Genomic DNA, 25508 nt, shown 5'->3' with positions numbered 1-25508 from the left:
CCGGGGCACCTGCGGACAGAACCAGGTGAGGGAGAGGCCGTCCGTCCGCACCTCTCGTCCTCTCGCTCTCTCTCTCTCTCTCTCTCTTCTGCAGGTAAACTCTTTTGCCTTGGAGTCCAGTGGAGGGGGGTGGCCATCTGTCGGGGGGGCTTTGATTGTGCTTTTGCTGCCAGACAGAAAGAAAGGGGTTGGACTAGATGGCCTTTGCGGGTCCCTTCCATCTCTGGCATTCTGTGATATATCTGTATCTATATATATCTCCCCCAATCAATCGCATCTATCGCCATTTATCTGTGACGGCATGACCATCTGTCAGGAGGGCTTGGATTGTGCTTTTACTGCCTGGCAGTAAGGAGGGGGTTGGACTGGATATCCTTTGGGGCCCTTCCAACTCTAGGATTCCATGATATGGCTATCGTAACAATATCTATGAATCTGTATCTCTCTCTCCATCATATCTATTGCCATTACCTGTGACGGCAAGGCTGTCTGCTGGGAGGGCTTGGATTGTGTCCTCCTGCCTGGCTGAAAGGGGCTGGACTGGATCTCCTTTGGGGCTGCCCTCGAACTCTAGGGTTCCATGATATATCGATATCTATTTATAAATACTGTATATACTTGAGTATAAGCCTAGTTTTTCAGCCCTTTTTTTAAGACTGAAAAAGCCCCCCTCAGATTATACTCGGGTGAGGGTCCTGGTTGGCTTATATTTGGGTCAGCTTATACTCGAGAATATATGGTACATTTATTATTTTTCTGTATTATTGTTGCTACTATTACATTTATTTTACTCTATTTTTATTATTATTAAAAATACATTTATTATTTCACTCTGATCTTATTATTGCATTTATTATTTTACTCTATTTATTATTACTTTTATTATTTTCCTGTCATTATTATTATTATTACATGTATTATTTTACTCTATTATTATTAAAAGGATACATAAGCACTTTTACATGGAAGAAGATGGGAATAATGATTTGATCAGAGTTGGACAGACTTATCTTAAATTAGAGCTTGATGTAAATATTCAAAAACATTTAACCTACGGATGCCTCGATTAATGTAATTTTATTGGTATCTATTTTTATTTCTGAAAATGACCACCCTCCGCTTATACTGGAGTCAATGTTTTGCCAGTTTTTTTTCTGGTAAAATTAGGTGCCTGGGCTTATATTCAGGTCGGCTTATACTTGAGTATATACGGTATGTATATGTATGTGATTGATACCTGATAGACAGGATTACCTGCCACCATCTATCTGTGGAAGGGGCTGGACTGGATATCCTTTGGGGTCCTTTCAAACCCTCGGATGCCACCACGATGTATCCTGTTGATGTCTACGTGTATCTGACTGATACCTGATAGACAGGCTTAGCGGCAGGTGAGGGAGGTCTCCCCAGGTGAGGCCGGAGGTGGAGGAGCCTCGGCCTTGGCTTAAGAGCCCGCTGAGCCGCTCTCATCCCTTCTAAGCCGCCCGATTAGCCCCAGGGAGGGAGGGGGGCTGCAGAGCCCCGGGGGCCCCAGAGGCCATCCAGCCCACCCTTCTTTCTGCCAGGCAGATTGATATCTAGAGAGCTGCGATAGAGGTATGATTGACACACATCTACCGTAGAGCAGGGGTCCCCAAACTTTTTAAACAGGGGGCCAGTTGACGATCCTTCGGACCGCTGGAGGGCCGGACTATAGTTGGCCACCGAGCAATAATAATTAATACTAACAACAACAACAACAACAACAACAATAAAAAAGAGGGTTGGAAGAGACCCCTTGGGCCATTGAGTCCAATCCCCTTCTGCCTTTGTGCACCGAAAAGCACAAGCAAAGCACCCCTGACAGATGGCCACCCAGCCTCAATGTTAATACAGTAGAGTCTCACTTATCCAATGTAAACGGGCCAGCAGAACGTTGGATAAGCGAATATGTTGGATAATAAGGAGAGATTAAGGAAAAGCCTATTCAATATTAAATTAGGTTATGATTTTACAAATTAAGCATCAAAACATCATGTTATACATCATGTTATTTACACTATCTTATAAGGTAAAACTATATATATCATGTTATACAACAAATTTGACAGAAAAAGTACAGTAAAGTGTCACTTATCCAAGCTAAACGGGCCGGCAGAACCTTGGATAAGTGAATATCTTTGATAATAAGGAGGGATTAAGGAAAAGCCTATTAAACATCAAATTAGGTTATGATCTTACAAATTAAGCACCAAAAGATCATGTTATACAACAAATTTGACAGAAAACGTCGTTCAATACGCAGTAATGCTATGTAATAATTACTGTATTTACGAATTTAGCACCAAAATATCACGATATATTGAAAACATTGACTACAAAAATGGCTTAGATAATCCAGAAGCTTGGCTAAGCGAGGCTTGGATAAGTGAGACTCTACTGTAGTTCAATACACAGTAATGCTATGTAGTAATTACTGTATTTATGAATTTAGCACCAATAATAATAATAATAATAATACTTTATTTATACCCCGCCACCATCTCCCCGTGGGGACTCGGGGCGGCTCACAATGTTACAAAAGTAACAGCGCAAATACATTAACAATATACACAGTTTAAAACACAAGAAGATGATAAAACAGAAGATAAAGCAAAGGTTTATACAACAGTAATAATATCAAACAACCACCATTGCAATTCAATCAACTTCAAAGGTGGGGAGGATTATAGCAGCAATATAAGATAAAATCATTCCGATGAAAGGCACCTAATAACATTCAGAATAGAACTATAATGAGGCTGGTCATCCAATCGCTGTCTCTCCAAAATATGATGTATTGAAAACATTGACTACAAAAATGCCTTGGATAATCCAGAACATTGGATAAGCAAGTGTTGGATAAATGAGACTCTACTGTAATAATAATAATAATAATAATAATAATAATAATAATAATAATAATAATAAAGAGGGTTGGAAGAGACCCTTTGGGTCATTTAGTCCAACCCCCTTCTGCCTCTCTGCACCAAAAGCACAAGCAAAGCACCCCTGACAGGTGGCCACCCAGCCTCAATGTTAACAACAACAACAACAACAACAACAACAAGGGTTGCAAGAGAAGAAGAGACCCCTTGGGCCATTTAGCCCAACCCCCTTCTGCCCTTGTGCCGTGGGGGCCGGATAAATGGCTTCGATGGGCCGCATCCGGCCCCCGGGCCTTAATTTGGGGACCCCTGCAGTAGAGTCTCACTTATCCAACATAAACGGGCCGGCAGAATGTTGGGTAAGCAAAAATGTTGGATAACAAGGAGGGAATTAAGGAGAAGCCTATTAAACTACGTTATGATTTTACAAATTAAGCACCTCAACATCATGTTTTGCAACAAATTGACAGAAAAAGAAGTGCCATACACAGTAAGTATCATTATGTAGCAGTTACCGTATTTACAAATTTAGCACCAAAACATCACCATGTATTGAAAACATTGACTACAAAAACACTGAGGCAGACTGCGTTGGATAATACAGAACGTTGGATAAGCAAAGGTTGGATAAGCGAGACTGTACTGTATGTGAATGTAATATTCTATATTTGGAAGGGACCCCTAAAGGCCATCCAGTCCTAGCTATAATAGATGGATAATATGTGTAAGGGACCCCCAAAGGTCACCCGGTCCACCCCCTTATTTCCGCCAGGCAGGACGACACAACCCGAACCATCCCAACAGGTGGCCATCCAGCCATAGCTGTGATACATAGGTATGAATGAGATATATGTGTGTTTTTATAGTATCCTATATTTTAAGGGATCCCTAAAGGCCATCCAAACCCACTCCTTTTTGCCAGACCGGAAGACACAATCCAAGCCCTCCCAACAGATGAGCATCCAGCCATAGCTGTGAGAGGTAGACGGAGAGATATGATATACACATACATATACATGTATATGTATTATTTATTTGCAGTATTTATATTCCACCCTTTTCACCCCAAAGGGGACTCAGGGCGGATCACATTATACAGTAGAGTCTCACTTATCCAACACTCGCTTATCCAACGTTCTGGATTATCCAAGCCATTTTTGTAGTCAATGTTTTCAATATATTGTGATATTCTGGTGCTGAATTCGTAAATACAGTAATTACTACATAGCATTACTGCCTATTGAACTACTTTTTCTGCCAAATTTGTTGTCTAACATGATGTTTTGGTGCTTCATTTGTAAAATCATAACCTGATTTGATGTTTAATAGGCTTTTCCTTAATGCCTCCTTATTATCCAACATATTCGCTTATCCAACATTCTTCCGGCCAGTTTACGTTGGATAAGTGAGACTCTACTGTATACGTATAGGGCAAACATTCAAGGCCCATATGCACATAGAACCGAGACAGAGACAGACAGACGCAGAGGCAATTTAACCTTCTCCTAGGGGGATGCTTGATTCTGGCCACGGGGGGAGCAGCTTCATCATCCACTGTGACGGCACTTCATCATTCCAACATCGTAAATTAGTTAAATTTGCCTCCCCACTTTATAAGTGGTACCTTATTTCCTACTTGATAGATGCAACTATCTTTTGGGTTGCTAGGTCAGCAACGAGCAGGGGCTATTTTTTTAATTTTTTAATTGAGGGGTGCTTACCCCTCCACGGGCTGGCCTCGAACTCATGACCTCATGGTCAGAGTGATTTATTGCAGCAGATATAGTATCCTAGATTTGGAAGGGACCTGCAAAGGCCATCCAGTCCCACCCTTTTCTATCAGTCAGGCCCAACCCAAGCCCTCCCAACAGATGGCCATCCAGAGACAGCTATAAGTTCTCCCTAATGTTGGGGTGGGGTCTGTGTCCCCCTCTTCCTCCTCCTCTCACCCTTCTTCTTTCCTTCCTTCCTTCCTTCCTTGCAGGACCTTCCGCCTCTGCCTCGTGACCCGGGACCATGGCCGACGGATCCAAGTAGGTTCTTGCCCCCCTTTTGCCCCCCTTTATTTCGGGGTCCCAGGCCGCCCTTCCTCCCGGGTGGGCTTCTCCTCACCCCTCTGCCTCAGGATATCAGATATTTTAATGTATATAGTAATCAACATCATCATCTTTATTTATATCCCGCCTTATCTCCCCCATGAGGCAAATATTCAGTCCCTGCAAATATATCAATGACTATCCCTGGGAATATTTTAATGATTATTCTTGAGGATATTTTAGTGATTATTCTGCGGATATTATAATAAATATTTCTGCAGATATTTTAATGAATATTTTTGCGAGACTTTTGGTGGATATTTCTGAAAATATATTCTGCGCGACGGCCGCCTGGGCTGGTCAAGTGTGGCCTTCCTGGTCCCGGGGTGGTGGCCTTGTTTGCCCCCGGGACCCATGGCTGGCTGCCCCGTTGAAGGAGGCACACGAGACCAGGACCAGGAGCGGCCTCTAAGCAATAATAATAATAATAATAATAATAATAATAATAATAATAATAATAATAATTTTGTGATACGAAATCCAGCATATCTATCTTGTTTGATGTGCCATACAATAATAATAATAATAATAATAATAATAATAATAATAATAATAATAATAATTTTGTGATACAAAATCCAGCATATCTATCTTGTTTGATGTGCCATACAATAATAATAATAATAATAATAATAATAATAATAATAATAATAGACTCTGGCAGAAACCAGTGCAGGTGGTCCCGGTGGTGATGGGCACATTGGGTGCCGTGCCAAAAGATCTCAGCCGGAATTTGGAAACAACAGACATTGACAAAATTACGATCTGCCAACTGCAAAAGGCCACCCTACTGGGATCTGCACACATCATCCGAAAATACATCACACAGTCCTAGACACTTGGGAAGTGTTCGACTTGTGATTTTGTGAAACGAAATCCAGCATATCTATCTTGTTTACTGTGTCATAATATAATAATAATAATAATAATAATAATAATAATAATAATATTAATAATAATAATTACACAGTCCTAGACACTTGGGAAGTGTTCGACTTGTGATTTTGTGATACGAAATCCAGCAGATCTATCTTGTTTGCTGTGTCATAATAAAATATAATAATAATAATAATAATAATAATAATAATAATAATAATAATAATAATTACACAGTCCTAGACACTTGGGAAGTGTTTGATTTGTGATTTTGTGATACGAAATCCAGCATATCTGACTTGTTTGCTGTGTCATACAATAATAATAATAATAATAATAATAATAATAATAATAATAATAATACATCACACAGTCCTAGACACTTGGGAAGTGTTAGACTTGTGATTTTGTGATACGAAATCCAGCATGTCTATCTTGTTTGCTGTGTCATAATAAAATAATAATAATAAACTTTATTTTTATATCCCGCCCCATCTCCCCAAAGGGACTCGGGGCGGCTCACAACAGAGACAAGCCCGAAACAATGACACAACATATTTGACGAAAACTTAAAACAATCCAACGATACACAAAATAAAATAATGGGCAATACATTAAAATCCAAGCAGATAAAATTAGAGTAATTAAAAGCAAACCAGCGGGGACAGGTTTCGTAAAGGGCTGTGTCATGGAAATGAGTAACAGTGATGAAGTGCCGTACGGTTTTATAAACATAAAGAAGTATTCTGATGCTTTGAATGCGATTTCCTGCTTCTTGGCAGAATGGGGTTGGACTGGATGGCCCATGAGGTCTCTTCCAACTCTATGATTTTATGATGGCAGCTCTCTTGGGCCTATTCATTCAAAGCAAGGCTCCCCCCCATCCCGCTCCTTGTGTTTCCTTGGCAGGGTGTTCAAGAAGACCAGCCCCAACGGGAAGGTAAGCGGACAGCGGTGGGGAAGGGTCTTCCCACAAAGTGCAATATTCATCTTCATGGATATGCATTTGGGGGGGGGGGAGGGGGCAGGGTATGGGTCCCGGAGGCCTTGCCCTGAGTTGAGGAGCTTCTCTCCTGCCCATCAGTTATCCATCTACCTGGGGAAGCGGGATTTCGTGGATCATGTGGACTGCGTGGATCCTGTTGGTGAGTGAATTGGGGGGGGGGGTGACAAATGGGGGCCCCCTTGTTGGTCCCAAACGCTGACCCGCCCGGGACCCTCTCCGTGGTGGCTTCCTGAGTCCGGACCCTCCTCTCTCCCCCTTGGTTTGCAGACGGCGTGGTCCTGATCGACCCGGAGTACCTGAAGGACAGGAAAGGTGAGGCCCTGCTCGGGGGTCAGGTGCACAGGCTCCCTTGGCCGCCTTCCAGGGATGACTAACCGGCCGGCGCCCCTCTTTCCCCCCCTTCCCGATGGGCACAGTCTACGTGACCCTCACGGGCGCCTTCCGCTACGGCCGGGACGACCTGGACGTCATCGGCCTGACCTTCCGGAAGGACCTCTACGTCCTGGTGACCCAGATCTTCCCCCCGGTGCCCGACCAGACCCCCAAGACCCTGACGCCGCTGCAGGATAAGCTGCTGAAGAAGCTGGGCGAGAACGCCTACGCCTTCACCTTCGAGGTGCGGAGCAAGGCGGCCCCCTCCCCCCCCTCCCCCCCCCCCTCCCAAGCAGGCCTCCCCTGACCTTTGCCCCCTTCCCCCCTTCTGCAGATGGCCACCAACCTGCCCTGTTCCGTCACCCTGCAGCCCGGACCGGACGACGTCGGGAAGGTGCGTCCGCACCCGTTCCTCACCATGACATCCGTGGGGCCTTTGCTGTTTTCTTTGTTAAGCCTCAACTGTGCCTTTTCCTATATTATTATTGTTATTGTTATTATTGAGAGGGAACCTTAATTGGAACCTGACCCTTTAAGAAACCCCCACCTCTTCAGCAACTCCTGGAATCACACTGTGTCCAATTCTGGGCACCGCAGTTGAAGGGAGATGTTGACAAGCTGGAAAGCGTCCAGAGGAGGGCGACTAAAATGATTAAGGGTCTGGAGAACAAGCCCTATGAGGAGCGGCTTAAAGAGCTGGGCATGTTTAGCCTGCAGAAGAGAAGGCTGAGAGGAGACATGATAGCCATGTACAAATACGTGAAGGGAAGTCATAGGGAGGAGGGAGGAAGCTTGTTTTCTGCTGCCCTGAAGACTAGGACACGGAACAATGGCTTCAAACTACAGGAAAGGAAGGAGATTCCGCCTGAACATCAGGAAGAACTTCCTCACTGTGAGGGCTGTTCAGCAGTGGAACTCTCTGCGCCGGACTTCTTTGGAGGCTTTGAAGCAGAGGCTGGATGGCCATCTGTCGGGGGTGCTTTGAATACGATTTCCTGCTTCTTAGCAGGGGGTTGGACTGGATGGCCCATGAGGTCTCTTCCAACTCTACTATTCTATGATTCTTTGGAAACCTGGAGCACTGCAAGCCTTCCAGCCAACCGGGAAGAAAACAGTTTGAGGCAAGCTGAGATTCAGCAATGTGATCCTCTTCTTACCTTCCCTCCTTCAGGGAGGCTTAGGCTTAGGTGTTTTCCAAACAGTTGCCAATAAAATCTTTAAAACTGCATTAGCTTCATATAAACAGTCTTTAGTAAAAGTAAGGAGTTCAAGGGCAACAGTCTTCAATTAAAATTGAGAGTTTAAGATAATATAAAAGCAATAAGATAACAGCTTCAGAACTTGCCCTTGAGCTTGGCTGACGCTGCTCCTCCCGATGCTCCACCGGAAATCGACTGTGCTAATGTTTGACTATTCTATGATTCTATGAATTCCTCCTTTGCAGCCAGTGAGTCGGTCCCAGGGTGCCGAGGAGCCCCACGGGCTGCAACACCTTCCACCTCTAAGGCTAAAGTTGAGGAAACTCAGTCAAAGGTTCAAGTCTATGGTTCAGGAAACTCAGTCAATGTGTAGGAAAGCAAAGACTTAGAAAGAAGCTCTGAGCTTGGAAAAACAAGCATTAAGTATTAAAGAGACAAGTCTGCATTTAAAAAAAGACTTTACCGAGAGGATAACAGAAGGCAAAGCCAGGCAAGGACACCAAAACAGGCCGGAAGGAAGATCTCCAGAGAAGATCATTTACATTCTCCGTTCCTATCAGTTCCTTTAGTATTCGTTTGTAAGTCAGACCCCAGGAGGAGTTAGGGCCCTGGTCCTCCATGCAATTCAATTTCTTTTGGTTTATTTTAAGGCCACTTTCCAACCCTAGGAGTCTGTGATTCCATAGCTCAATTTCTCTCAATTGGAGAGGCTGGGTGGCCATCCGTTGGGAGGGGTCGGGTTGTGTCCTCCCGAAAACAGCTCTCCCGCTTTTGCCCCTTCCCTGCAGTCTTGCGGCGTGGACTTTGAGGTCAAGGGCTTCTGTGCCGAGAACCTGGAGGAGAAGATTCACAAGAGGTAAACGGGCTTCCGTGGGCATTTCCGTCTGGAAGGGAACGGGGCGCCCGGGCCCGAAGGGCACGCGAAGGGGAAACGTGAGCCCCTCCAGGCGCCCCCCGTACACAAGGCCTCCCGCTTCTTCTCCTCCTCCAGGAATTCGGTGCGGCTGGTGATCCGGAAGATCCAGTTTGCCCCGGTCAGCACCGGCCCGGCCCCGAAGGCGGAGACGACCCGGCAGTTCATGATGTCGGACAAGCCCTTGCACTTGGAGGCCTCTCTGGACAAAGAGGTGGGCAAGACCCCTTCCCCTGCCTGTATTAGTACTCCAATAAGAAAGGGGGTGAACGAAGAGAGGGCGGACCGGAAACGGCCTGGAAGGGGCCAGATTCACACACACACCCCATGTCGTTCCAGGTGTATTACCACGGGGATCCCATCGGGGTCAACGTCAGCATCAACAACACCACCAACAAGATCGTGAAGAAGATCAAAATCTCAGGTAATGGCCTTCATCTTGCAAAAGAACCAATTATTATTATTATTATTATTATTATTATTACTATTATTATTATATTTTTATATCCCGCCCCCATCTCCCCCAGGGGGACTCATGGGGACAAGCCCGAGATCCACATACATCAACACAATCATAAATTAAAACCAATATAAACAATAAAACCATATGAACAGCATAAAACATAAACATATCCAGTCATCTGAGTCTGAGCATAGCGCGAAATATATAGAGGCAAAATTATACAGACTCCAGGAAAGCCTTGGGGTAAAATATAGGCAATCAAGGAAGAGAGGAAGGTCTCGTTTAAAGATCAAAATCAACAAGGGAAGAACGTGGATAAGGTGCAAAGTTTGCAACAACGGAATATCCAACTGGGACTATTTTTTAAAAAGCCATATAATTAATACATGAGCCTTATGATATACAGTAGAGTCTCACTTATCCAACATAAACGGGCCAGCAGAACACTGGATAAGCTAAAATATTGGATAATAAGGAAAGATTAAGGAAAAGCCTATTAAACGTCAAATAACGTTTTGATTTTACAAATCAAGCACCAATGAATCATGTTTTACAACAAATTGACTGAAAAAGCAGTCCAAAAGACTGTGACGTTGTGTAGTAATTACGCTATTTATGAATTTATCATCAAAACATTGCAGTATATTGAAAACACTGGCTACTAACAAATTGACTACCAATAAAGATAGAACTGCATAAAATGAACTTACAGTAGCAACATTGTCAGAAGTTAAATCCATAAAAAGTTCAGTTCTTGCTGCCTAGAGAAACAGCTGTGGATCCAGGCGGGAAGCAGGCTGCGTTGGATAATCCAGAACGTTGGATAAGCGAGAGTCTACAGTATGAGCAATGTATTTTAACCAAGTGTCTCCTGAGGAGGCATCTACACCACGAAACTAATGCAGATTTGACGTAAACAAGTATGCACGCACACAATCAAACTTCCTTCCTTCCATCCATCTCAGTGAAGTCAACTGGATCTCTCTCTCTCTCTCTCTCTCTCTCTCTCGTTACCTCTCACCCAAATCCATTGCCCTTCTCCTCAACCCACCATCATAATTTCCTTCTTGTGCAATCCGCTTTGCATTTCCTGTCTTCAACAATATAATAATCTATATATACAAAAGAGTGATGGCATCAGGGCAGTGGACAAAACAACAAAACTACAGGCCTCCCAACCTCGAAATTTGACAACACAACCCATCATCCACGGCTCTAGGTTGATACAACAAAAAAGAAAAGAAAAATAAAGTCCTAATTAGAGGGAGAGGAATAATTGTTTTTATCCAATTGCTGCCAGTTAGAAGGCTAAGCTCCGCCCACTTGGTCTCCTAGCAACCGACTCAGCCCAGGGGACAGGCAGACTTAGGCCTTGGCCTGTTCCACAGATTATCTAATTTGCACTGGATTATATGGCAGTGTAGACTCAAGGCCCTTCCACATCTATATAACCCATTTAGAATCTTATATTATCTGCTTTGAACTGGATTATCTTGACTCCATACTGCCATATAATGCAGTCATGCTGGTCACATGACCTTGGAGGTGTCTACGGACAACGCCGGCTCTTCGGCTTAGAAATGGAGATGAGCACCAACCCCCAGATTCAGACATGACTGGACTTAACGTCAGGGGAAAACCTTTACCCTTTACCTTAACTACCACCAATTCCTCAATACTTTATTTCCCATACCACCAGACTTCACCACAGCAACGCGTGGCCGGGCACAGCTAGTAATAATAATAATAATAATAATAATAATAATAATAATAATAATAATAATAATACTTCTTTATTTTTCTATCCCGTCACCATCTCCCCGAAGGGACCCGGGGCGGATAACTTGGGAACAAGCCCAAAACAGAAACAAAGTATAGCAAGATTAAAACCAATATCAATAACTAAGAAACAATGATCACAACAATCACATAAAACAAACAATTAAAACACAGCATACGATAAAACACATAGTGACCATACAAAATGAGGTAACATACCATGTTTCCCCGAATATAAGACAGTGTCTTATATTAATTTTTGCTCCCAAAGATGTGCTAGGTCTTATTTTCAGGGGATGTCTTATTTTTCCATGAAGAAGAATTCACATTTATTGTTGAACAAAAAAAAATGAACATTTATTATATACTGTACAGTAGTTGTCATCACAAACCAACATAACCAAACCAGACAAACTATGACTTCTGTCAAGAATGTCTTGTTACTACTGTCTAAATATAAATAATATAACATTTTAATATATTATTACCATTATTTCCATGTACAACTGGTGTGTACATTTACCGATCCTGCAAGTTCTGGTGTTTTGTTTGGTGAGTGCCGGGCATGCTTCCAAACAAAAACTTTGCTGGGTCTTACTTTCGGGGGAGGCCTTATATTTAGCAATTCAGCAAAACCTCTGCTAGGTCTTATTTTTTGGGGATGTCTTATTTTCGGGGAAACAGGGTATGTATCCTGACGATTCCTCTCGGTCTTTCTCTCCAGTCGAGCAAATCACCGACGTGGTCCTCTATTCCCTGGACAAGTACACCAAGTCGGTGTGTTCGGAGGAGTTCCTGTAAGTGGGGGACAGAGGCCGGGAGGGCGGGCGGGAGGAGGTCAGTGAGGAGGGCCGGTCTGGATGGCCTTTGGGGACCCCTCCTCCCTCTCGCCTTGCCTTTCCCACAGCGAGAACGTGGCGGCCAACTCCACCTTCTCCAAGAGCTACACCGTCACCCCCCTTCTGAGCAACAACCGCGAGAAGCGGGGCCTGGCCCTCGACGGGAAGCTCAAGCATGAGGACACCAACCTGGCCTCCACCACCGTGTAAGGAAAGAATATTCATCACCATTTTTTTAATGATTATTTTCTGCCAATATTTTTGTTGCTGGCGGTTCGAATCCGGGGAGCGGGGTGAGCTCCTGCAGTTAGCCCCAGCTTCTGCCAAACTAGCAGTTCAAAAACATGCAAATATGAGTAGATCAATAGGCACTGCTCCAGTGGGAAGGTAACAGCGTTCCATTTATTTATTGATATTGATGTTTTACTGTTGGAATAATTGTTTTATCCAGGCCAGGCTGTGGCGCAGGCTGGTGAGCAGCCAGCTGCAACAAACCACTCTGACCAAGAGGTCAAGAGTTCGAGGCCAGCTCGGAGCCTGTGTTTGTCTGTCTCTGTTCTATTGTTAAGGCATTGAATGTTTGCCTTATATATGTAATGTGATCCGCCCTGAGTCCCCTTCGGGGTGAGAAAGAAGGGAGGAATATAAATACTGTAAATAAATAAATAAATAAATTATTGTTGTATGCTTCAGGCTTGGTCCCCATGTAAGCCGCTCCGAGTCCCCACTGGGGAGATGGGGCGGGGTATAAAAATAAAGTTGTTATTATTATTATTATTATTATTATTATTATTATTATTATTATTATTATATTTATTTGCTACATTGATGTCCCGCCCTTCTCACCCCAAAGGGGACTCAGAGCGGCTTACAAATAACATGTGCATACACTAAGTCATATTACCAGCACAGCAAAACACCAGCACTACACATCACCACACCGCACCACATCACCACACCGCAACACTACCAGCAGCACCACATGCAACATTCAACATATAATATTACTACAGTAGAGTCTCACTTATCCAACATAAACAGGCCGAGAGAACGTTGGATAAGCGAATATCTTGGATAATAAGGAGGCATTAAGGAAAAACCTATCACACATCAAATTAGGTTATGATTTTACAAATTAAGCACCCAAACATCATGTTATACAACAAATTTGACAAAAAAAGTAGTTCAATTCACAATAATGCTATGTAGTCATTACTGTATTTACGAATTTAGCACCAAAATATCACGATATATTGAAAACATTGAGTACAAAAATGCGTTGGATAATCCAGAACGTTGGATAAGTGAGTGTTGGATTAGTGAGACTCTACTGTAATAATAATAATAATAATAATAATAATAATAATAATAATAATAATAATAAAGAAGATTGGAAGAGACCCCTTGGGCTATTGAGTCCAACCCCCTTCTGCCTCTCTGCACCAAAAGCACAAGCAAAGCACCCCTGACAGATGGCCACCCAGCCTCAATGTTAATAATAATAATAATAATAATAATAACAACAACAACAACATCAACAACAACAACAACAAGGGTTGCAAGAGAAGAAGAGACCCCCTTCTGCCCTTGTGCCATTGGGGCCGGGTAAATGGCTTCGATGGGCCGCATCCGGCCCCCGGGCCTTATTTTGGGGACCCCTGCTCTATTGTATATCTGAAACCTAATTTATCCTCCCTTCTTGCCTTTAGCCTGAGACCTGGGATGGACAAAGAAGTTCTGGGGATCCTGGTTTCCTACAAAGTGAAGGTCAACCTGATGGTCTCCAGAGGCGGGTGAGTGGCAGCCTCTCCCCCCCCCCTCTCTCTCTCTCTCTCTCTATATATATATATATATTTCTCTATCTCTATATCTGTCTATCTATCTATCTCTATCTCTCTCTCTCTCTCTCTCTCTCTCTCTATCTATTTCCCTCTCTCTCTCTCTCTCTCTCTCTCTCTCTCTCTCTATATATATATATATATATATATATATTTCTCTCTATCTATCTCTATCTCTCTCTATCTCTCTATCTATCTATCTCTCTATCTATCTCTATATGTCTCTCTCTCTCTCTCTCTCTCTGTCCAGTCCTTGGGTGGCCTATTTGACGCCAACGGGGAGAGCATTTGTGTTGCTCCTTGGTTGTGGCTTCCCAGTCTGAATGTGCTCTTCTCTTCCCTGCAGCATCCTCGGAGATCTCACATCCAGGTGAGCCTGGACCCATCCCTGCCGCTCTGCTCTTTCCTTCCACTTGTGCCGAATCGGGGGGCGGGGGGGGGGGGTGCCATCCCTTTCGCGGCCCCCGACTCGGGGCTTCCCGGCTGCCTTCCTGGGCTCCCCTCCTTCCCGCGTCATTGCCGCCCGTTTCCTCTTTCAGTGACGTTGGAGTGGAGGTGCCCGTCATCCTGATGCACCCGAAGCCAACCGACAGTGAGTAATCGGCACATAAAAGAGGGAGAAGAAATCAAACTCTGGCCAAGAGGAACAAGTCAGGAGGAGCCAGGCTCACCCAGCCGTCAGGGTTTTGCTTTCGATGAAGCATCTTGTCTAGAAACCGTTATAAACAAGAGAGTCGTGCCAATGCCAAAAACAGGCACTAGGGGGCGTCTAGAAACAAAACAGTTAATAATAATAATAATAATAATAATAATAACAACAACTTTATTTTTATACCCCGCCTCTATCTCCCCAAAGGGGACTCAGGGCGGCTTACATGGGGCCAAGCCCGAATAAAAACAATAGCAATATAAAACACAACCATAGAAAAAAGACATGCACAATTATTAAAATGTAAACATTAGCCAGTAAAAACAAATGACAAGAACTAATAAAAACATGGATTAAAACTAAGAGGTTGTAAAAGTAGACTGTGTAAGGTGCACCCTATAAATATTGTAAACACGAGGTGACTGATAAAGTGCTGCAAATTCTTGGAAGTGCAAATTGGGATGGGAGTAGACCCTGCTGTGTCTATATCAAGTTGACAAAGGTAAAAAGTGCAAACCGGTACAAGAATGCAAAGTTCACTAAAAATACAGTAGAGTCTCACTTAACGTAAAGGTAAAGGTAAAGGTTTTCCCCTGACGTTAAGTCCAGTCGTGACTGACTCTGGGGGTTGGTGCTCATCTCCATTTCTAAGCCAAAGAGCCGGCGTTGTCCATAGACATCTCCAGGTCATGTGGCCGGCATGACTGCATGGGGCACCATTATTATTTATTTATTATTTACAGCATTTATATTCCGCCCTTCTTTCTCACCCCGAAGGGGACTCAGGGCGGATCACATTACACATATAGGCAAACATTCAATGCCTTTTAACACAGAACAAAGACAAGACAAACATAGGCTCCGAGCGGGCCTCAAACTCATGACCTCCTGGTCAGATTGATTCATTGCAGTTAATTGCAACTAGCTTGCTCTCCCGCCTGCGCCACAGCCCGGGCCCGTTATCTTCCCACCGGAGCGGTACCTATTGATCTACTCACATTTGCATGTTTTCGAATTGCTAGGTTGGCAGGAGCTGGGGCTAACAGCAGGTGCTCATTCCGCTCCCGGGATTTGAACCTGGGACCTTTCGGTCCACAAGTTCAGCAGCTCAGTGATTTAACACACTTCATCACCGGGGCTCCCAGAGTCTCACTTATCCAACAAAAACGGGCCGGCAGAATGTTGGATAAGCGAATATGTTGGATAATAAGAGATTAAGAAAAAGCCTATTCAACAGCAAAATAGGTTATCATTTTACAAATTAAGCACCAAAACATCATGTTATACAACAAGTTCATTAGACATTAATGCTATGTAGTAATTACTGTATTTACGAATTTATCACCAAAATAACATGATATATTGAAAACACCATTGACTACAAAAATGCATTGGAACGTTGGATAAGTGAGTGTTGGATAAGTGAGACTCTACTGTATTCACAATAATAATAATAATAATAATAATTGCAGAGATCTTCAGAAAAATATTCAGGGGAAAAAAATCGCAAAAATATTTGCGATAAATAATCACAGAAATATTTGCAGAAAATAGTCATTAACACTTTTTTTGCAGAAAATAATATAAAATAAACATATTCGCAGAAATAATCATAATAATATTTGCAGAAATAGACAGGAAAATATTCAGGGGAAAGTAATTGTAAAAATATTGGCAGAAATATTCCCAAAAATAATTATAGTCACAGAAAAAAAAATAATTGTAAAAACATTCACAAAAATATTCCCAAAAATAATCATTAAAATATTGGCAGAAATATTCAGAAAAATATTCAGCAACCTTTTCCTAACCAGCGCCTGTCTTTTCCTTCCTTCCTTCCTTCTTTCCTTCCTGCGTCTGCTCCGTGGGATGCCTTCCTGACTCACAGATACACCAAGGTAAACAGGGCGGTGTGTCTTGTTGTGTTGTGGGTTGTGTTTACACACCGAGTACTGGACTGTTTGGCTCACCGTTCTCTCCCTCCCTTTCTCTCTCTCTCTTTCCTTCCTGCACCTTTGTGTCCTTGGCCTTTGCTCTCCTGTCCAGGAGGTAACCACACAGTTCTTCTATCCCTTTTGCTTTTTTAAACACACACACAACACCCCTGCGAGGCAGGCATGAGAATTCCTCCTCTCACACAATGTCTCCAAATTTGTTACGATCCCCAAAACACTGCAGAGTCTTGGTCACTGTTTGCAGAGATTTAACAGCACAGCCTCTGACCGTGAATATGCATGCACCCTTGAGCTCTGGAGGCTTGTTATGCTTCCGTCATTGCCGCATACAACTATTTACAGGTCTGCTATCAGTATACAAAGATACAACCATAGCAAGACTCTTGCACGATGAGGATGGTGATGGATTACAGATGCAGAGAGATCATGGCAAGGTATCAAAGATGGCAAAGCGGAGGTGAACATACAAGCTATCCCAACCTGCCCTCCAGGAAGGAAACGTATTTATTTATTTGCGACATTTATATCCCGCCCTTATCACCCCGAAGGGGACTCAGGGCGGCTTACAAGTTATATATACATATAATATATAATATTATTAGTATAGCACAATACAAGCATTATATATTGCTACTAGCTGTGCCCAGCCACGCGTTGCTGAGGCAAAGTGGTGGTGGTATTGGTTAAAAGTTGTTGTGGAATTTTTATTTGACGTTATTTGTATTTTTTTTAATTAATTTTATTGTAACTTATCTTTTTATTTATTATATTTTATTATTTTGTTGTATTATTTTAGTTATTTTGTTATAGTATTTTATTGTATTAATTTTTTAGTGTTTTTAATTATTTTTATTGTATTATTTCTATTTATTTTATTTTTTATTCTTTTATTAACACTGGGCTGAGTGGGTTGTTAGGAGACCAAGTGGGCGGAGCTTAGCCTTCTAAGTGGCAGCAATTGGATAAAAACCAATTGCTCTCCCTCTAAGTAGGACTTTTTTTTCTTTTCTTTTTGTTGTATCAACCTAGAGGCATGGATGATGGGTTGTGTTGTCAAATTTCGAGGTTGGGGGGCCTGTAGTTTTGTTGTTTTGTGGGTCACCGTGATGCCATCACTCATTTATATATATAGAAATTGTACTATACCACTATATTGCAATATTATTAGTAATATTACATATAATATAAATATGCAATTATAATAGTGTATTATTTTATTGTATTACATTATAATATTACTATCAATATTATATGTATATACAACATAATTATATTATTAGTATAATAAAGTCATTTCCAATATAATAAATAATACCCATATTATGCTATACTTATTTTTATTTGACACAAAATAAAATTAAGCATAGCACAATATGGGTATTATTTATTATATTGGAAATGACTTTATTATAGATTTATTATTATTTATAAGAATATTAATAATACACTTATACATTTATTACACACACACACACATATATATATAATAAAATGTATAATACATTATTATACATTGGAAATGACAACACTATTTCTCTAGAATCACATTTCTACATTTCTTAACCCTTCAGTGGGCTGTGCTGTGAACACACATGCATTAGAACTGTATTTCACATAATAATAATAATAATAATAATAATAATAATAATAATAATAATAATAACAACAACTTTATTTTTATACCCCGCCTCTATCTCCCGAAAGGGGACTCAGGGCGGCTTACATGGGGCCAAGCCCGAATAAAAACAATAGCAATATAAAACACAACAATAGACAAAAGACATTAGATTAGATTAGATTGTACTATATTAATCATATACCACAATATCTATAATACACCACTAGCATGTTATATTATTCGTATTATGTCACATACCAGTGCTAAATGATAAGTTGCATAAGAGATGTGGGCGAAATGTCAGGAGAGAATGCTTCTGGAAAACCCATTATTATTTCTTAGATTGTACTATATTAATCATATACCACAATGTCTATAATACACCCCTAGTATGTTATATTATTAGTATTATCTCACATACCAGTGCTAAATCATAAGTTGCATAAGAGATGTGGGCGAAACGTCAGGAGAGAATGCTTCTGGAAACCAATTATTATTTCTTACATTGTACTATGTTAATCATATACCACAATATCTATAATACACCACTAGCATGTTATATTATTCGTATTATGTCACATACCAGTGCTAAATGATAAGTTGCATAAGAGATGTGGGCGAAACGTCAGGAGAGAATGCTTCTGGAAAACCAATTATTATTTCTTTCCCGCCCAAATTGGCGAGCAGGAGAATCGTCCAATCGGGCGGCGACATATGGCAAAGGGGTGGGACCAAGGCCAAAAAGGCGGCCGGATTGGGAGGCTAACATATATTTTAAATGACAACGGAGTATGCATGCGTCGAGCAGCGCCCTGTTTTCGCGCCCAAATTGGCGAGCTGGAGAATCGTCCAATCGGACGGCGACACATAGCGAAGGGGTGGGACCAAGACAAAAGACATGCACAATTATAAAAATTTAAACATTAGCCAATAAAAACAAATGACAAGAAATAAAAACATGGATTGGTTGTAAAAGTAGATTGGGTAAGGTGCACCATTGTAAACACGAGGTGACTGATAAAGTGCTGCAAATTCTTGGAAGTGCAAATTGGGATGGGAATAGACCCTGCTGTGTCTATATCAAGTTGACATAAGTTGACACATGGGAGGCACATGCAGTGCATTTATTTATTTATTTATTTATTTACAGCATTTATATTCCGCCCTTCTTTCTCACCCCGAAGGGGACTCAGGGCGGATCACATTACACATATAGGCAAACATTCAATGTCTTTTAACAGAACAAAGACAAGACAAACATAGGCTCCGAGCGGGCCTCGAACTCATGACCTCCTGGTCAGAGTGATTCATTGCAGTGATTCATTGCAGCTGCTCTCCAGCCTGCGCCACAGCCCGGATGCAGCATTCTTCTACTAAGTATACCTCACAACCTCTGAGGATGCCTGCCATAAATGTGGGTGAAATGTCAGGAGAGAATGCTTCCGGAACACGGCCAGACAATCCGGAAAACACACAACAACCCTTCTACCTGGTGTCTTCTCTCCACCTCCTCTCTTTTCCTTCCTTCCTTCCTCCCTCCCATTTTCCTCCCTGGACTCTGCCCGTTCTCAGAGGCAATGTTTGGTGTCCTCTTCCTTTCCAGCGCGGAGGACATTGTGATCGAAGAATTCGCTCGGCAGAAGCTCAAGGGCGAGAAGGACGACGACGAAGAGAAGGAGGAGGAGGACAAAGGGGAGAGCTAAGGCACCTTCCGGGGGGCACGGCGGCGTTTCCGTGGGCATCCCTGTCCCAGGCATAATAATCTGTCATAATAATAATATTAACAACAATAACCACAACCATGCCTGTTGCTCCATCCGGGCCGGCCTCTTCCGTGCGTCCAAGACAGGACCGATAACCTCGCTTTGTTGCATCTCGGCCCCAGACCAGGCGCCTACGAGGTGTTTTCCGATAGTCAGACTTTACTGAAAGCGCCGTATGTGTAATTAGCAAGGCCGGGGTGCCCTGAGCATGTCTGTGCACCAACACGCAAACACCACGCATGCAGCAACGCAGGCAACAAGGCCCCACCTACTCCCAAGCCAGGACAGGGGCCCAAGGTGCAGTTCTGTCAGTTTAGGACGTCTGTATGTTGTGAAAGATCTCCGAGGCCTGTACAATAAAATAATAAAGACGCCACCATCTGCCTGCCTGGGAGAATTTGAAACTGAGGCTGGGCGGCCATCTGTCGGGAGGGATCGGATGGTGTCTCTCCTTGCCTGGCGGAAGGAATGGATAGTCTTTGAAGGGGGAGTCCCTTCCAATGCTGGGATTCTATGGTTCAATAAACAGAGGCTGGGTGGCCATCTGTCCGGAGGGCTTGGATTGTGCTTGTCCTGGCTGGCAGAAAGAAGCAGACAAGCGAGCAGGGGGAGACTCCCCAAAGGCCTCCAGGGTCCCATTCAAACAGGGTCCAGGGTCCTATTCACAAGAATAATCGTACAAATATCCCCCCCAAAATATTCATTAAAATATAAGGAAAATATTTGTGGAAAATTATCAAAATAATCACGGAAAAATTGCAAAAATAATCAAAAATATTCACAGTGTAATGTCCGTTGTTGGACCGCCGGATGGAAAGCCTCATGACCCAACAGAGTCCAGTTATCTTGTAAGGTTTATTTTCAAGCAGCAGTTATTGGTTAGAAACCACCTCTGAAAAGCCTGCTATTCAAACACTATTTTCAGTGTAAAGACCGAGCTGTGTCCCAAAGCCACCTTACACCACACACAGAAAATATTTGCAAAAAATACTCATGAAATTATATTTTAAGAAATACACAAAATAATATTAAAATATTCCCAAAATTATAACTTAAAATGTTTATAGGAAATAATCATTATATATTACAAAAATCATCAAAAATATTCTCAGAAATATTTGGGGGGGGGAATATAAAAAATATCAGCAGAAATATTCACAAAAATTAAAACTTGCAAATATATTCAAAAATATATATAATCAAAGTAATCTAAAATATTCACAAAAGTAATAAAATAATTATATATATTAAATGCAATATGAGTAATAATACTGCAGTGTAGTGATATGGTACAATGTAGTAAGTAATATATGATACTAGAGGGAGGGGGAGGTGAGCAGCACTCTCTCCTGACGTTTCGCCTGCACCTAAAGAGGGGGTGAGGTCAGTTGGAAACTAGCCATTCATGGGGATAGATATCTCACCTGAACCTTCCACTGAGGTTTGTGGGAACTGGCCTTGGCTTCGGGAGCTGTTCGCCCTCGTCCGAGAGCAGCGAGCCGAGCTGAGGCCGGACCTGGACCACGCTCGGCTCGGCACTGCCCCCGCGCGGCCAACTGGGAATACCGGCACGGCATCTATGGCCAGTACATACTCCCAGAGCGGCACCATGGGGACGCTCAGCTTCCTCTCTTCCGTTTCCGTCATCTATGGTCCGGAATAATCATAGAGCGCGGGCATAGGGATGCTCAGCCTCCGCTCCTCCGTTTCCGGCATCTATGATCATACAGACTCCTAGAGCGGCGCCATGGGGACGCTCAGCTTCCTCTCTTCCGTTTCCGGCATCTATGGTCCGGAATAATCATAGAGCGCGGGCATAGCGATGCTCAGCTTCCGCTCCTCCGTTTCCGGCATCTATGATCTATACAGACTCCTAGAGAGGCGCCATGGGGAAGCTCAGCTTCCGGTCTTTCGTTTCCGGCATCTATGGTCCGGTACATATTCCTAGAGCAGCCCTATGGAAACGTTCTAGCATTCAGACGTCTGTGGTTCCCGTGTGTGGCCCCGCCTTCTTTTCAGAGGGAGGGGGAGGGAGGAGGCGCCGCTCTCTGTCTCCCTCCGGTGGCGAAGGGCGCGCATTGCGGGCGGAGAGAGAGTGAATGGAGAAGAGGCCGCTGTGTGTGTTTGTCTCCATCCAGTGGTGAAATGTGCGCATTGCGGGCGGACTGGAAAATTCCCCGCATTGCCCTCAATGGAGAGGGAGAAGGAGTCCGAGCGGAGGATGAGGAGGAGGAAGGCCTCTCCATGGAATATTCTTCAGATACCCTATATACTCGAATATAAGCCGACCCGAATATAAACCGAGGCACCTAATTTTACCACAAAAAAAACCTGGGAAATCATTGACTCCAGTATAAGCCGAGGGTGGGAAATTTCAGAAATAAAAATAGATACCAATAAAATTACATTACCGTATATACTCGAGTATAGGCCGACCCGAATATAAGCCGAGGCACCTAATTTTACCACAAAAAAACTGGGAAATCATTGACTTCAGTATAAGCCGAGGGTGGGAAATTTCAGAAATAAAAATAAATACCAATAAAATTACATTACCGTATATACTCGAGTATAAGCCGACCCGAATATAAGCCGAGGCACCTAATTTTACCACAAAAAAAACCTGGGAAATCATTGACTCCAGTATAAGCCGAGGGTGGGAAATTTCAGAAATAAAAATAGATACCAAAAAATTACATTAATTGAGGCATCCGTAGGTTAAATATTTTGGAATATGTACATAAAACCGTAATTTAAGATAAGACTGTCGAACCCTGATTAAATCATTATTCTCATATTCTTCAATGTCAATGTGCTTATGTATCCTTTTAATTAATAATAGAGTAAAATAATACATATAATAATAATAATAATAATAATTACAGGAAAATAATACAAGTCATAATAAACAGAGTAGAATAATAAATGTAATAAAAATAATAATAATAATAAGTTCAGAGTGAAATAATAAATGTATTAATAATAATAATAATAATAATAATAATAATAAAACAGAGTAAAATAAACATAATAGTAGCAACAATAATAGAGAAAAATAATAAATGTAATAATAAGAGAGAAAAATAACAAATGTAATAATACCAATAATAATAGAGAAAAATAATAAATGTACCATATATTCTTGAGTATAAGCCGAGGGGGGATTTTTCAGTCTTAAAAAAAGGGCTGAAAAACTAGGCTTATACTCGAGTATATACAGTCATATTTTTATATTATTTTCAATACTAATTAATATTAATTAAATATGGCTTATATTTTTTATAATATTTTATTACTTACTTATTATTTTCATATTTTATATTCAATACTCTTTCATATTACCTAAGTGATATTTTTCAGTATCATTTCCATTACTGTATTATTTTAATAAGATTATTTCCATTGTTTTTAATATGACAGTATTTCAATAATCATTTCCCAAAGTACGTCATATTATCTTTAGATTTTTTTTCAGTGTCATTTCCAACACTACGTGTTATTGTTTTCATAAATAAGAGTACTGAAGTAATATTTTTCAATGTTATTCTAAATCCTGTCATGTCATTTTAATATTTTAATATATTTTTCAATATTTAATCTTGTTCTATTCATATTAATATTTTATACTAGTCCTGAATTGTATTTCTAAGTTTTTTTCCGACGCCCATTAAGCAAGATCTCCAACTCAGAACATCCACGTTAATTTCCAGTACCTATTGACCTACTCGCATTGGCATGTTTCAGAACGGCTAGGTTGGCAGAAGCTGGGGCTAACAGCAGGAGCTCACCCCACTCTCAAATCAGGACAGTAAGTAAGTAAATAAATAAATACATAAGACGCTCCTCAGAAGACAGGGGAATTCCAGAGAGGAAACAATCAGGGCCAGCTAGCACACCCCAGCGAAGGATTTCCCCCAGGCAGGAAGCAACCGGTCTTTGAAGCTGCAAGGCCACTCCATGCTAATCGCAACAGGCGAGAGTCCTTTCTCCCACCCTGGACCCTATTCCACACCCTGCTCGCCTGCCACAGATGTGGGCAAAACGTCAGGAGAGAGTGCTACTAGGACATGGCTATTACGTAGTATATTTGATTATTAGTATTATATAGTATACTGTGCTAGAGCCTAAAGTTGATCATATTTATATTGTATTGTACTGGAAAACGTTGACTACAGAAACATCAACTACTAAAAGGCCGACGGCGTTGGATAATCCAGAACGTTGGATAAGTGAGACTCTCCTGTGTTCTGCGTCCAGGCTAGTTCATCCAATGATCTGCTATGGCCGACTCCTCCAGTTGAGTTACTCTGCAGGGCCTTTCGTGGTCCTTGATAAAGGATTCCCAACCCAGGCAGGAAGCAGCCAGGCCTTGGAGCTGCAGGACCATTCAATGCTAATCCAGGCGGCCAATGGCAAGAGTCCTTTCTCCCTCCCTGGACATCATGACAGAGACATGTATACAGTCCACTTGTCACATTTCCAGATACCCTCAGTGATTGACTTTGCAGCCAGGAAGCAGCCAGGCCTTGAAGCTGCCAGGCTACTCAATGCTAATCAATCTCTAATGAGATTGTGTTCTCGAAGGCTTTCATGGCCGGGATCACAAGGCTGTTGTATGTTTTCCAGGCTGTATGGCCATGTTCCAGAAGCATTCTCTCCTGATGTTTCCTGATCCCCCCGGCAGGAAGCAGCCAGGCTGTGAAGCTGCAAAGCCATTCAATGCTAATCAAGATAGCCAATTGCCAACATTCACACTTGCCTCAAGCAGACAAAAGTCCTTTCTCCCACCCTGGATATCATTCCACAGGTATAGAAACCCCACCCAACACAGGATTCCCCCCCCCCGGGCAGGAAGCAGCCAGGCTTTGAAGCTGCAAGGCCATTCAGTTCTAATCAATCTCTAATATCAGGACGGCAAATAAAGAGCGACATCCAGAACACAGGGAATTACTTGGGAAACAATCCGTTCCAGCTAACACCTCTCAACACAGGATCCCCCCCCAGGCAGGAAACAGCCAGGCTTTGAAACTGCAAGGCCATTCAATGCTAATCAATCTCTAATCTCAGGACAGCAAATAAAGAGCGACACTCAGAACACAGGGAATTACTTGGGAAACAATCAGTTCCAGCTAACACCTCTCAACACAGGATTCCCCCCCCCCCCGGGCAGGAAGCAGCCAGGCTTTGAAGCTGCAAGGCCATTCAATGCTAATCAATCTCTAATCTCAGGACAGCA

General features: G+C 42.4%; 1 protein-coding gene across 3 annotated transcripts; it reads left to right on the top strand.

Moving 5' to 3' along the window:
• arr3 (arrestin 3) lies at positions 1–20653 on the top strand. Of its 3 annotated transcripts, XM_062963901.1 has the most exons (17): positions 1–94; positions 4891–4939; positions 6788–6818; positions 6963–7023; positions 7152–7196; positions 7301–7500; positions 7591–7650; positions 9244–9311; positions 9447–9582; positions 9708–9792; positions 12335–12407; positions 12518–12655; positions 14159–14242; positions 14634–14657; positions 14827–14883; positions 19246–19254; positions 20113–20653. In XM_062963901.1, the coding sequence occupies exons 2-17, from the start codon at positions 4923–4925 to the stop codon at positions 20210–20212; spliced, it is 1188 nt and encodes a 395-aa protein (XP_062819971.1). In that variant the 5' UTR covers positions 1–94; positions 4891–4922; the 3' UTR covers positions 20213–20653. The 3 variants fall into 3 exon arrangements, with proteins under 3 accessions (XP_062819971.1, XP_062819969.1, XP_062819970.1); XM_062963900.1 differs by lacking the exons at positions 19246–19254; positions 20113–20653 and having other exon boundaries at positions 3–94; positions 14827–14951; XM_062963899.1 differs by lacking the exons at positions 19246–19254; positions 20113–20653 and having other exon boundaries at positions 6788–7023; positions 14827–15022.
• The last annotated feature ends 4855 nt before the right edge of the window (positions 20654–25508 follow it).

This window comes from Anolis carolinensis, unplaced genomic scaffold (assembly GCF_035594765.1).
Source record: "Anolis carolinensis isolate JA03-04 unplaced genomic scaffold, rAnoCar3.1.pri scaffold_12, whole genome shotgun sequence".
Lineage (NCBI taxonomy): Eukaryota > Metazoa > Chordata > Lepidosauria > Squamata > Dactyloidae > Anolis > Anolis carolinensis.
The sequence above is the reverse complement of the archived record's forward strand: the minus strand, read 5'-3'. Positions and strand labels throughout refer to the sequence as shown.